The 14283-nt window shown below is 40.2% G+C and overlaps 1 protein-coding gene across 1 annotated transcript in view; it reads right to left on the bottom strand.

The window, feature by feature from the left end:
* The window catches only part of LOC111924880 (ethanolaminephosphotransferase 1-like), a 55306-nt gene that overhangs the window by 12113 nt on the left and 28910 nt on the right, over positions 1–14283 (bottom strand). The window contains exon 6 of the mRNA XM_086888640.1: positions 7268–7376. Coding sequence (XP_086744766.1) covers positions 7268–7376 — 109 coding nt within the window. The remainder of the gene's footprint in view (positions 1–7267; positions 7377–14283) is intronic.

Raw genomic sequence — 14283 nt, 5'->3', positions numbered from 1 at the left:
TTGGGAATTATTTTGTCCATATTAAAAAAATGCCAAATATAAGCATAAACAAACAAACAAATCCCAATACATTTAGAAATTCAGGATTAAAGACATATCACAAGAGAAGAAATGAAGGCATTATTTTGTTTTCCAAATATGTATATGTATAAAAGCACACAGATACATACACAGACATGCATATAAATATGTGTGCATATATATATATATATACACACACATATATATACATTTATATACATGTATATAAAAGAGATCAAAAGGTAATTCCCATCAATCTTAAGCTCAACTTTAGATTTCATTTAGTGCTGTCAAATTCAATTCCAAACCAATAAGATGTTGTGTGATACAGCCAAATAAACAAACAATAATTTTAAAAAGCTAGCACACGATGAATACCATGGTACTTTGTCACCCATGTTATTTGGACTAACAGTAATACATTTTAATTATGTGAGGGCATTTTAAATGCTCATGTAAGTAAATTTAAAGACTACTGAAGACCTGCAGCAGACAGGTTGTTTCCATGACACGCTGCAATTACTGTGGGTGTTGTACCTGATTCAATTCAGGCATTTCTGCAAAATACAGACTTGGTCATTGTAAAGAAAGAGAAGGTATGGCCAGAAACAAACTGCTGACACTACTGTCAGTCCCAGAAAATGCTATTTCAGTACCAAACAGCTCCATGCTGGCATTCAGACAAAACAAACAGCCTGATGCAGGTAGTTTCTGAAAACACAAAACCTCACAGACTGTAAACACCGCTAAACAAATCAACTCCAGGACACCTAAACTGCTAAACGAGTTATAGTGCTTCAAAGGAAGGACTTCTCCATATCTGCTTATCTTCTCCATATCTGCTTATCTTTGCTATTTGTCATAATGCCACTTTGTCATAAGTTCCTGACAAATGAATCACCTCTAAACTGCCCTAAAAGAAGCACTGAAATTTTATTTGTTAAGAATTGGCTTTCCTGATAGCTAAAAATTCAAAAATTCAAAAATGAGACAGTGCAATAGAGGGGTGTAATTTTAGGTGAAGACTGCACTGGAAATTGTGTGAATTTGTTCAGGAAAGTACCACCCCCCTAAAAAGAATACTCCCCAGACCTTTCATTCCATTTGGGAGGCAGGGAAGAGGTCTGTGCAGACCTTCTGGGCATATCACAGAAGTTGACCAAGTCTCTAACAGTAGCTGGTTGTATTTGCATTTCAGCTTACAAATAAATACTGTCATTCTCCTCTCCCATTCTTCAATTGCCCACACCTCTGTATGGCCTTCTTCACTACACTGCTTGGCCTTTCCATCTCTAGATTAATCATGCATCATAGTCAGTCTTTGCTATAAAGAAATGGGATGTTATCATTTACCTTTCTTAACCAACAGACAAGAAAAATTAGATTCAAAATATCCAGGCCTCAATATTAGCTTGAAAAAATATTTAAATGCTTTTCCCATGGCGTTTTTTCCAAATTCCTTGCACATTAGAACAGCTAGACACATGAAAATAACTTAACACACTGAATGTTTAACGTGCTGATCAGTGCCTGGAAGCAAGCTTCATCAAAAGGTGAACATTTTAGAAGCACTTGTTACTGGAACAGAAGCTTTTTATAGAATAGTGTGACCTTCTCAGGCATGTCTTGAGCAGACAACTCTTTTAATTGATTGTGCAAACCACATAACTGCATTTTGAGCTGTCCACTAAAAAACCATTTTATTTTATTAGTGTGTAAAATGGCAAACTTAAAACCACTTAGTAGCTGTGGGGGAGGAAACCTTAGAAAACAAATATATAATATGTGGACTTAATTGAGTCTGTAAAGGCTGAATTCATTAGGGTGAAAAATGCACCCAAAATCCACGGTATGAAATGATTTCACAGAGATTAGAGAAACATAAGGTAAACATAAATACTGTCTTCATGCACAAAGTTGATGTAGGTTTTGAATGTTTAGCATCTAAGATGTTTCTTGAGTATAAAGATTGTAGAGTTATGCATTTATCATGCTTCTTAAAAACAGATGTGTTTATCACATTGTTGATTTTATACCTTATTTTCAGTGTCTAAGGAAGTACACACAGTGTTTATCTCGAACTGAGCTGTAAGATAACAATTAGCATTCAGAGGGATTTAGTACAGACTGAAGAACTAGTTTATGGATGTAGCTGCTTCTTTGATGTAGTTCTGTTCACACATCACTGTTTCTGGGCACAGCAAGAACTGAGCACCACAGAAACAGTGCCTCTATTGGAAAAGCCCAGGCTGGCTTCCAGAAGGACTCTGCCAGGCAAGCTCCCTTGTTTGACCTTCTCCTGGGGCTCCCAGAGCCCCTGAAATGACTCCTCACATCTTAACACCACCAAACTCATTCCCACCTGTAATCAGCATCCTGTCACACTGCTCTGCCTCCAGCCTTGAAGGCTCTGCTTTTCTGGGTTATTGTTCTGACTGGTTCAGATGAGTTACTCCAAACATGAACTCAGTGCCTTCTTAAAAATATATCTCAAGTGACAGGTGAGTATTTCACACCCTTTACTTTAACAGAGCCTCGTGCAATCTGTCACAACAATGCCTTAATAAATGTTAAATTGGTGACAGACACGTAGAAGCCAACTCATGTTAACCACACTTCTTGAACAGGACGGGTCAAAGCCTGTTGGAGCAATAACATTTTGAAAACAGAGAACTTAATGTTTAATCATTCAGCAAGTCATTACTAGGGCAGAAGCATCAGCCACTTCACAATGGGAACTATAAGAAATCACTACAGAATGATTTATCATTCTGTAGGGGGCAGAAATAACTCATAATTTGACCGTGGCCTCCTGAATAGTTTCTGACACAGAAAAAGGAGCAGGCTGCTGTATGAACACCCATGGCAAGGACTTGTGTGTCCTCCTTTGATACACAGGATGAAGCACAGTGTAACTACAAGGCACTGTTTTAGGGGAATAACTGTGCTTTCCCACTATGATGGAATTCAAATCATTGGCATGTTTTAACTGTTACAGCTTGGCCTCATGGTTAGTTTTTTGCTGCTATTGTCTGCTCATTTATGTTTTCATTCCTCATTTTATGTACTTAAGTAGGTCAGGGAAGAGTGACCCTCAAGGAAAACACTCATAGAAGTCAGCATAGAACTCAAACCCATGCACATCATAGGAAAACATTCACAATGCTTTGGCCCCAAAAACCAAGTTCAAGTTTCAGATCTCTGACAGATGTTAATACTCAATTCACATTTCATGTGCAAACCTGCACTTTGAAAACTTGTTTCAATTTTGCCACAGGCTTCAGTAGTCAGATCTGGGCACTGTTAACCACACATAGTGGACTCAAACATGACACCATGTCTGGATTACAGAATAGTCTGCCCCATGTGCCACACACTGATGAAGTATAACATATCCACTCCATGCTTAAGTGATCCTTTTCCCACAGAGTCTATTCTTGGGGTTGCAATTAATACTGAGAAGGAGCAGGAAACTGTGCATCCAGGCATCATTTTTCCAGCTTGTCTTCCTAAGGAGCGAAGCTGATGTGCTAACTCTGCTTGTTTGTGTACATCCCACAACAGCTTCCAAGCCCTCAGTCAATTCTGAACAAATAATATACCAAAAGAAATTTCCAGTAAGATGCATGTCTCCAGTGAGGAAATGATTGTAGCCTGAACACAAATTTTATTAGACATTATAAAATCTTCATAGAGAGCAAGTATGAAGGTCCCAAACATGGGAAATACTTCATGCAGAGCATGCACCTACAGGTCATTTAATAGCAACATGAGACAGAAACCATCATCAATTAGTAATGCTGCTCCCTGAACTACAGATGCCTACCTGTCAGTGAAAATTCTCTTAAAATTCTACAGCATCATTTGTGGTACTAGAATTTATGTGCAGAACTGACTACTTTAAAATGCTTATTGTAAATATTTTATATTGCTCTCAACCTGATAGCACAGTGACAGGGAATGTTGAGCATTTGGGATGCCCTGGAGGGGTAAAAATAAATGATAGCTTACACCTCAGTGCTGCCCTTTGAAGGGACCCTAGTTAGCCAGATAATGCTATGGGACAATTGTAGTTAAATCCCAAGAGAGCTTTTGGAGTGTCATCCACGGGAGCCCTGATGAGTGCAGAAGTAATTAGTTCCAGATGAGCACACAGGCACATAACTTTAAAAGGGTCTGTCTGCTCCCATGCTGGGAAAGAAAAGGCATTTCTGCCTAGCAGCCAGGTCAACATGCCCTGGAAACAGGAGAAGGACCTTCCTCATTGATTCAGGGTTCAGCTAGGTGTGTGTTTTGGAGCTGAAGGATGGAATTGCATTCACTGCCAGTGAAAATTACGGGATCATGTTTGCTGGGTAGCTGACAAATTCCCATAAAATACTGTGCAGAAGTTTCTCTGTTTCACAGGGTAGTCCTCTGAGGTCACTGCTCAGCAGCTCAAGACTCGGCTTTCCTACAGGTGTTCAGTGTGCCAGACAGTTCCCAGGAACATACATAAAGCTCTCTTTCCTAAAAGATCTAATCTAAACACCAGTATCACTGCACTTTCATGTATATCTCTGTGTGTTCTGGCACCTGATAAAAGCTCCATTATTTTCAATGAGTGAGTGTCACCTGGTGATACCACAGCTTCCCCTGAGGAGGTGCTCTCACAGAGTTCATCCTTAGGTTATACATGGGTTATTTTTATTTTTTTCTCAGAAAACTCCAGGAAAGACATCTGAAAAACACTCTTGTGCATCTTGTCTGGATTTCTTCCCACCACAGAAGGTACGAGCTAAAGCCCAGCTGCTCTTGGAGAAGCGAAGGCTCAGCAGCTGAACTCCTGTTGTGTACAGAACAGTAAATGCCAAGTATTGATGGAGCAGCTACAGGTTCATTGTTAAAAGGACCACTAGTGACTACTAAATGCCATCAGATGGTTAAGCACAGCCATTTGTGGTTTAATGGCTCCTCTCAGGATCCTGGGAAACTAGCTTGTAAAAAGCACCAGAGGCCCACTTTGTTTTTAACTAGCCACAAAGGCATTTAACTGAGCAAGCCAGAGTGGGCTCTCCGATACAAATGGTTCTGGCTGAGCAAGACACACTTGCTGCAGTCTCTCTAGGGGAGAGAATAATTGAATCTTCCTAGCCCTTGGTGTAGGTTAGACAGGTGCTTTTTCTGCAGTCACACTGGGGTCCTGCAATTTAGCACAAGCTTCTAAAAACTTTACATATTCCTAGTCACTGCACACGGCTAGACAATGATAATCACCTTACTGCTGAGCTGAGATGCAAATGTGAAATGGCAGTTCCTTCTGGACCAGCATCACCCTTAGTGGAAGGATTCTACTATTTTTATATTTAAATTTAGTGTCTGTTTCTAAGAGATTTACTAAGCACTATGATGATTCTTTAATATGGAGTTGACCAAGACTATTATTTTGCATGCTTTATACCCATATTTAACTTCAGCTAAGTTGAAAAAGTTGTCATTGTGGATAATGTGCTAGAGACAAGGTTTTTGGAGAAACCTTTTGGCTCCTATTTAAGTCTAGTCTGCTTGGGACAATGATGGAAGAGATACTATTCTGTGCTCACAAATCCATTCATACAAGCATACCACAGAAGACAGAAGCAGTACTTCTTTCTAGTGTTAATGGAACAGTCCATCATGCCTTGCTTTGCAGCTGTTTCTGGCAGAGTGTGAAACAGAGAGCTCACGCCTGCTGATCTGATAATGCTGAAATGCTCCCCTTCCACAAACACTCCTACTATGTTGAACAGTTTGAATTAAACCTTCATCCATGGCCTCCCAAGTGCAAGGGAAGCCATCAGAGTACTCCCTGGATGGGCCGTCATGTGTCTTAGTGACAGGAACCAAGCACTGATGTGTCTAACACAGAATGAGTATGTTCACTGGGCTGGCCCCTGCTAGCAACTAACACTGCCCTAACCTGCTCATTCTGGGTGAGCCAGCATCCATCTCCCCTGGGCTTCCACTGCTGCTTCAAGAGCACAAATCCCTCCCTGTCTACAGCTACACCTCTGTCAAAGGTGAATAATTCACTGGCTATTGAAATGGCAACCAGTCTTTTTCCCCTTCCTTTCTTTCTTTTCCTCAGAGTGCCTGAATCAGGTCTGACTAGAGAAAGACTGTATAATCTCGGTCACCCACTGTTGCTTTTATACCCTGGGTAAAGCAGAAAACCATGTCCTTGCACACGCAGCTCATTAGAAAGCACAGCCTGAACACAGGGTCCTTTCTAATCTAGGAATTCTGGGAAGCAGTGCTGGGGCAGGAGGTGGTGCCTGCTGACAGCTTTGCCATAGGGAGAGGCTGGCGAGAGCACACATCAGTGCAAAATGCTCCTATCGAGATGACATGGGGTAAGCTCCCATAACCAAGTCCTCCCTTTGGCTCAAGGGCAGAAGATGTTTCTTGGAATGCAAGCCTAGAGTGGCTGTGTCAAACACAAACATATTTTGGTGTCCTCACCACTTGTATGGTCATATAAAAATCTCCAAAATGAGTACGCTAATTTCTTCACCTTCCAAGCAGCACATTAAAGCCATTTTGCACACACAGATTTTCACCTAAGACTTCTATATTTTTAACTCATTAAAATGTAACTGCTCTTGTTCCCAGTCTCAATATAGCAGTCAAAATAAATTCAGTGCTCATTTCAAACTACACTGACAGAATCCAGTAATGACCAAATAGGCTATTGCTGTGTATGAAAAATAAATCTCTTCTGTTTGCAAAGGAATTCTAAATAAGAGCTTAGAAACCTCCTGGCTTTTATTCATATTTACATTTGTGCATCTAAGGTTATTTAAATAATGTCTTCATTCCCTCTGTTCATAATGTTTTGGAACTAAAATGTAGTGTGCTCCAGGCCAAAACATTAAACTTAGAGTATACATAAATGTAAGTGACATTTTACCTGAGTGACATGAGGAGTTCCTGGGAGTTTGGGAGCCCAGCCAGCCAGCACACTGCACTGAACTCTAATGCAGATAAGGAGTATTTTCTATATTATTTGTGTGCAGCATATAGTAGTTCAGTGAGGAAAAAATTTTCAAAAATTATCTACTTTTTTAAGAGCTTTCCACTATTAACCCTTTTTATCATCTCTGTTCATGTATTTTTGGACCAGCCAACACTTACAAAAGTAAAACTAAAAAAAAGAGGGAAGTATAAAAAAATATAAAATCATAATAATTAAAAAGCAGTACACTTTTGCACATATGTGGACACTTACCTATAAGCAGGATAACTAATACATCTGTAATATAATAACCAAACAGCAAAGGCTTCTGCCAGACCTCCACACCAACAGTACCGGTGAGCAGATATGCTGCTATTAACACCTACAGAAAAAATAAAATTTTTTTCAGTCATTTACATCTAAAGGTAGAGAATTTCACTTACCATCTTAATACAAATGCAAAAATAAAAAAAATAAAAATCTGTTCGTCACCTCCTGTCCCTACTTTACCTTCTTCTGCCCTGGCAAAACAATTACTTCAAAGCAGTGAAGCAATTTGCAGGGTTACCAACAGAATTATTTAAAATGTATGAAATACAGTAAGCAAGCAATTTCCCTGGTAATGTGTGCATCTGCTTGTATGTGGTAAGTATTACTGACTTACCTTTTCAAAATACCTAAATCCATTGTTAATGCCAGGTCTCCCCACTGCCTATGCACTTCCCTGTTTTTGGATACAGACTTCAGAATTAGCAATGTGGTTATTTTTGCAGCTCTGCCCCTTGAACTGATCATATCAGAATAACCGGGGAGGGGGGGGTGGGGAAAGAAAAACCCTAAGCTCACCAGAAACAATTATAAAAAATAATAAAAACATTCAATGGAATGTGAAGAAATAAAAATAATGGGAAGGAGGTGAAATCTTCCCTGATTTTTAATTTGTTTGACAGATAACAGGACCCAAAAAGAAATCATGTAGGATGTCATTAGGAGTGAAAGGAGACATACACAAGGCTCAGGAGCAGCCAGCCAGAGGGGCTGCTGTCCTTCTCTTCCTCTAGCCTGCCTTGCTCTCAGCTGTTCAGTTTTGCCATATGACCCATAAGGGGCTGTATGTTTCATGCTACACTAGCTCTAAATTAAAACGACAATGTTCATTACAGTGCCATTTAGAAAATTGCATATTCATCTATTTATTCCCAGATAACTTTCAGTAACCTTTATATTTCCCACCCAATGCAGCTTCTTACTCTGGGATGAAAAATGGTTTCCAGCTTTACTTGTGTTACAGATTTTACTATTTGTTACTTAGGTTTTTTTAGTACTCATTTTTTCTGTGTTATGTTGTTTCCTCCATTTGAGCTTCAACAAGCATATTTCTAGTCTTCTATTAAATTTTAACTCAAAGATACACTGAAAACCTCTTTGCTAATTAACAGGCTTTTTAAGATCACAGATTAAGAGCAGAATGCTAATGTCACTTAAACTTCTATTACACATAGATAATATTACATTTGATTTCACTTACTTCTCTGTATCTGAAATCAAGATTCCTGCCCTGTCAGTATGTAGATCTTTAAGAGGTTTTGCTTGGATTTTGCATTGTGGAGCTGGATGTTTGAATTACCTCTGCAAGAACAAGCAGCACAACATCTGCAAGACGAAGATCTGCAAGCACAAGATCTGCAGCAAGGAAAAGCAGGCACTAGTGAGTGCCATTATGTCTTGGGCCACTGAAGACAGTGAGTCAAATTTTGGTCTAAGCGAAGGACATGTTTAATGGATTTTGCAATCCACTGCATCAGAGGTAACATTTGGCTTCCTGAAAAAAATTTTATTACCCATAAGACATGACGGATGGAATCCCAACCCCATCAAAGTTGATGGCAAAACTCCAACTGGCTTTGATGGAGCCTGAATTTACCCTCACACGTTGAATCCTGAACAGATTTTTTTGGCAAGTGATAAAAGAGGAATTTCAGTATTAACCATTATTACAGTCAGTCCTTTTGGCAGGGCAGTCATGAGCATCACTGTCAGATGTCAGTGCATGTCCAGGAACAGGAGTGTGGATGCAATGATCTCTCACAGGGAATGCCCTGCCCTGGGATTTGGTGATGCAAGACTCCCAGATTGAGATTGCCTCTTAACAGATGTAGCATATGAAAAAAGCCCCACTCCTTGGCTTCAAAATTTTGGTATGTTGTTTTATAAGGACTCATCACTTTGACTACTCTAAAGAGGTCTCCTGCTTGAGAAAGCAGACCTCCCTTAGAAAGCTGGAAGGATGAGAAAATGGCTGTGTCCCTTGATCTAAACTATACTAGCAAAAAATTGAAGATTGTCAAAATTATTAGCAAAGCCTAAGTCTGTTATAAACTGTTTTAAAGGCACTGCTGATGAAAAAAAAAAAGAGTAGAACAGTGTTCCTAAGTGCAACTGAATAATTATACTTAAGATAGCCAAGTTTTTTGCTTATCTCTCTACCATCAACCAGCTTTAGTACTTTTCAGATATAAATGTAGTCTTTAGCAAGTAAAAATAATTGCAGCCTTTTGTAAAATGAGAAGCCCAAATTAAATAACTGTATTTGGTTTGTGTGGCCAGTTTTTGGTAGCAGGGGGGCTACAAGGGTGAGACGCTGCTAGAAGTTTTTCCCATGTCCAGCAGAGCCAACGCCAGACCTGCCACTGGCCAAGGCTGCGCCAACCAGAAATGGTGACAATGCCTCTGGGATAACATATTCCAAAAGGAAAAAAAGCATCTATTATTGTGCAGCTGTAATTGCTGCCAGAGAAGAAAGGAGTGAGAATATGGGAGAGGAACAGCCCTGCACACAACAAGGTAAGTGGAGAAGGAGGGACAGGAGGTGCTTCAGGCACTGAAGCTGAGGTTCCCCTACAGCCCATGGTGATGCAGCTGTGCCCCTGCAGCCCGTGGACATCCAGGGAGATGCAGAGATCCAGCTGTAAGCCCCCACACCAGAGCAGCTGGGTGCTTGAGAGGAAGCTGTGAACCTGGGGGAGCCCCATGCTGGCTCAGGCTCCTGGCAGGGATCTGCAGACCTGTGGAGAGAGAAGCCCATGCTGGAGCAGCTTTCCTGGCAGGACTTGTGATCCTGTGACCCACACGGGAGCAGGCTGCACACAAATGACTGCACCCCATGGAAAGGTACCCATGGTACAGTTCATGAAGAACTGTAGCCCATGGGATGGACTCACATTGGAAAAGTCCACAAAGAACTGTCTCCCATGGGAGGAACCCCACTCTGGAGCAGGGGGAGGACTCCTCTCCCTGAGCAGCAGCAGAAAGAACCTCTAATGAACTGGTCATTCTGTCTCCCTGTGCCAGTGGGGCAGTGGAAGCAGAACCCAGGAAGAAGTGTTTTGAAGATTTGTCTTAGCCCAGGGATATTAATTGAATTTCTTATGAATCAAAATCAAAGTAGAGAAATGAGAACTGAACCTTTTTTGCTCAAGATAGTAATTCATGAGTGATCTCTCCCTGTCCTTCTGTCAACTCATGAGTCTTTCGTTTTATTTTCTCTCCCCTCCTCAGAGTGATATCACTCCCCCTGCAGAGGGGAGTGATAGAGCAGCTTTGGTGGGTGCTTGGCATCCATCCACCACATTAACACAAGTGAGAACTGTGCAAGGTAATGTAGATCGCTAAAGTCTTGGATTCCAACTCTTGGCAGCATCTGACCAGGAATATTTTTGACTTTCCAAGACCTTCCCTATGAGGATGAGGAATACTTATGCTGAGAAAAATGTGGAAAAACACAAGGTGTTAATTTATAGGCTCTATGATATAGCTGACAGCAAGACAGCTGGATTCTGAGCAGGGGCCCCCTATCTTGCCACAATTTTGTAAATAACAGCAACACAGACACGCTTGTTCCTGTGTAAAATCAGAATAATGCTTTGATGTTGCATTGGGAAAATTCTATAAACATAAGACAGTATAACCCCTCAAAGTCTTCTACCTTTTAGCCTTTTACCTATTCTCTAAAATACTTGGTATTTTTAAATCACCATCTCTTTCATGTCTTTTCACTATTTCAGGTATAAGTTTTGTGACCACAGTTTTAGACTGTGTGTGTACATACTTTGTTTTTCTTACCATTGATTTCTGTTTTACACACAGGCACATTTAGTATGCTGTGTGATATTCTACATGATGGAAAAAAAAATCAAATATTTTGTCATCTTTTAAAAAAACATGGATATGCTTTAAATTCTTTATGATTCCACAAAAACCTGACATTAATTTTACTGTAGTATTCAATTTCACTAGCACATTGTTATAATATTAGTTGCTTATGTGTTGAAATATTTTCCATTAACACAATGCTCAAAATAAACATTTTGACATAAAGCAAAGAAAAAATAAAGCAAATAAAAATTTAAAATACAAGGCTACTTCATTCTTCTGTTAATAAATGTGACAATTGCCTAAAAGAGTAAGAATTATTTTCTACAAGCTATTTCAATATGAGTTAGGTTTAATGTATGTGAAATTTTTCTATTTTTTTCTCAGGTTTTTTTTTTCTTTCAATAAATAGTTGGAAGTTGCAAATCTTAGACTCTGAAAATTTTTACCTAAAAAGATCACTTTGTATTTAGACATTATAGACAAATTGTTAAAGGCACGTGGAAGATTACTTAATCAAGAAAGGTTTGTGGGGAATCATAATCAAGTTGTTAAGAATGAAGCAGTCTGCTGCAGAAAAAGCCTGTGCACAGCAGGCTCTTCTGTTCAGATTTCACACGGATACACCATGGGGCTTCTCTCAAATAACTGAATATTGAGATCAGTTTCCAGCCATGTCCAGAGGCAGTCTGAAGCAGACACCATGGTCTGGCCAGCACTGCTTCCTCTCTGCTATCACTTCTCTTACTTCAACAATTCCGTTGTGCTCCAGCTTTGCAACTAAGTAATCATATTTTTTCTTCACAAGAAAGGCTATGCTTTCCACAGACACTTCAAATTAGAAAAGCTCTGAAAGTGAATATCCTTTCAACTGAAATTAAATTGTGAATCCTGATAATGTGGCCAAAAGAACAACACATTTGCATCTTTATTTTGCTTTTAAATAGAAAAGGGGTTTTTCCTACAGAGGAAGTAGAAATTTTTTCAAGATGTGATGTGCACTTGCATTGTTTGGGATTTCTCTGCCAGCTCCTGAAAGACTGGCTGCCACAGTACAACCCTGGAAAAGGTCATATGGAGCATATTTCAGCATGGGTTTTGTAAATAAGCTTGTCAAAAGAAAACCTGGTGTATGGCACCCATGAAAGAAACCCTTCCCAGGTTTGACTGAAAGGAAGGAGAAAAGGAAGTTCTATAATGTTTCAGTTGCTAGGAGCATCGTGTACTTCCACTTATTCAGAGTTCCAAGGCAGGCAGAGGGCTCTCCCAGAGGCTCTAGGTGGTACAAAGCCATCAGGCAGAAGCAGCTGGGAAAGCATGTTAGACTGAAACCCTGGGGCTCATGGTCCAAGCACCCATCCCTTCAGGCACAAGTCTCTCTATATGTGGGATTTCTGATCATCCTCTCCCTGCAGGGCAAGGGCTGGGCCAGAGAGAGCTGCCTGTTGCCTTTGGGATTTGCTGCTTTTGCTTCTTCTGAGCTCACCCCTCTCAGCTGGGGAGAGGAAGGAGTGGAATTGTCTGGGTCACCAGCTCTCACACAGCTCTTCACTTTTAAAGTTTTAATTAAGAATATAAAGGGATCTCCTGTTACACTTAAGGCAGCACCAGTGGGGCAGAGGTATCATTACATCATATTAAGGAAAAATTAGTACTTTGTTCCCCTGCTATGAACTCAGCTGCAGCAGCTTATGAAAAGCAACAGCAGCATTAGGCGAGTATCTCATTAGGGTAATATTAAACTCTTCAGAAAGTAAACAATTATTTTTTAAAACAAAATAAGACGATGTCTGTGAAAATTAACATATGGCAAGAAGCCAGAAATTTTTAATTTCTCAGGAAAGCTTTGTCTTTCATTTTTTTCTCCAAGAAACTTAATTTGCAGATATTAGCTTTCTTTGGTTGATCTTGTGACAAAAATAAAAGTCTTCGTTTTCACGAGATGTATGCATGGGAATTTCTCACAGATCATAGCAGAGGTTTATTTTTTAGCCTTTTCTTCAAACTTTTGAGGTTCCCAATAGGTGCTACTTAAAAATGTCTAGATGCTGTGGTACTGAAGCTCCTCTCCCTGGACCTTTCCCTGTTACTCAGGCATCAGCACAGGATAGATCCTTGTGCAAGGGGGAGGAGGAATAGCTTTCCCTGCTGCATTTGCTGCCACCTTGATTCTGGATCCATAAATGTAACAGTCCTCTGACCAAGCATCTCTCAGACACATTACAGTCATTTTTCAAGTTTACAAACCACAGCTTCCTGCAAATGATTGTCTGCTGTAATCAAAGCTAATTGGAGTGCCAATTACAGCCCAGCTAGCATAATTGGGTTCCCAGTTCTGATGAGTCATCAAGTCACAGAAAAACGTGATGTGCATAAGTCCCACAGATTTCTCTGTCTACAACAAGGTATTTTTTCATGAGGAACAGCAGCTCTTTCTCTGCCACAGCTAAGGCAGAGCCCATGGGCAGGCTGTGTTTATGTACAGCAGAGCTGACTCAGCAGCAGTGTCCTGGGAGCCACATGCCACTTAAGTGCTCATTAAGGTCATCAGTCCTTTATTTGCATGCTGACAGGAATTACTATTTTTCTTGAGTTCTGGGGTGATAACAAAACCCAAAGTTCCTGGGTACCAACAAGTTTAAAAGCAAAAGCAGGGGACTAGAGCACCTGAGTGCCTGACATGCCAGTGCAACAGCATCAAGCTGTAGGTGAAATTACTGAAGACAGGACAGAGAAGCACATTCCTGCAGCACAATCCAGCAAGGAATGCCATGGAGGAAATACTGACCTAAACATTGTGAATCAGTCTGGAAGCAGATAGTGAGTGCTTTCACACTCTGCCTCTAAATGTGAATACCTGGCAGAAAAGCAATGGGGGGAAAAAAACCAGGAAGGGGAACATGACCCTTCTTACTCATATTCAGCCATTTGCTATTGTCCCCAGTATCCTCTAAGTTACTGGAGATGAAAATCTGTCTTTAATACGGCACATATCATATAAATTTGCTGAATGGGTTTACAAAACAAGAAAAAAATGTTAGGGGAATTAAGATCTTTTACTAGACTACTCAGTAGAACTGGAAAAAAATGTATTATGTACTTTCTGGTTTACATGCGATGTGTTTTGGACTAATGGA

Source organism: Cyanistes caeruleus, chromosome 1 (genome assembly GCF_971803275.1).
Source record: "Cyanistes caeruleus chromosome 1, bCyaCae1.hap1.1, whole genome shotgun sequence".
NCBI classification, from domain to species: domain Eukaryota; kingdom Metazoa; phylum Chordata; class Aves; order Passeriformes; family Paridae; genus Cyanistes; species Cyanistes caeruleus.
This window is presented reverse-complemented; position numbering and strand designations above follow the sequence as displayed.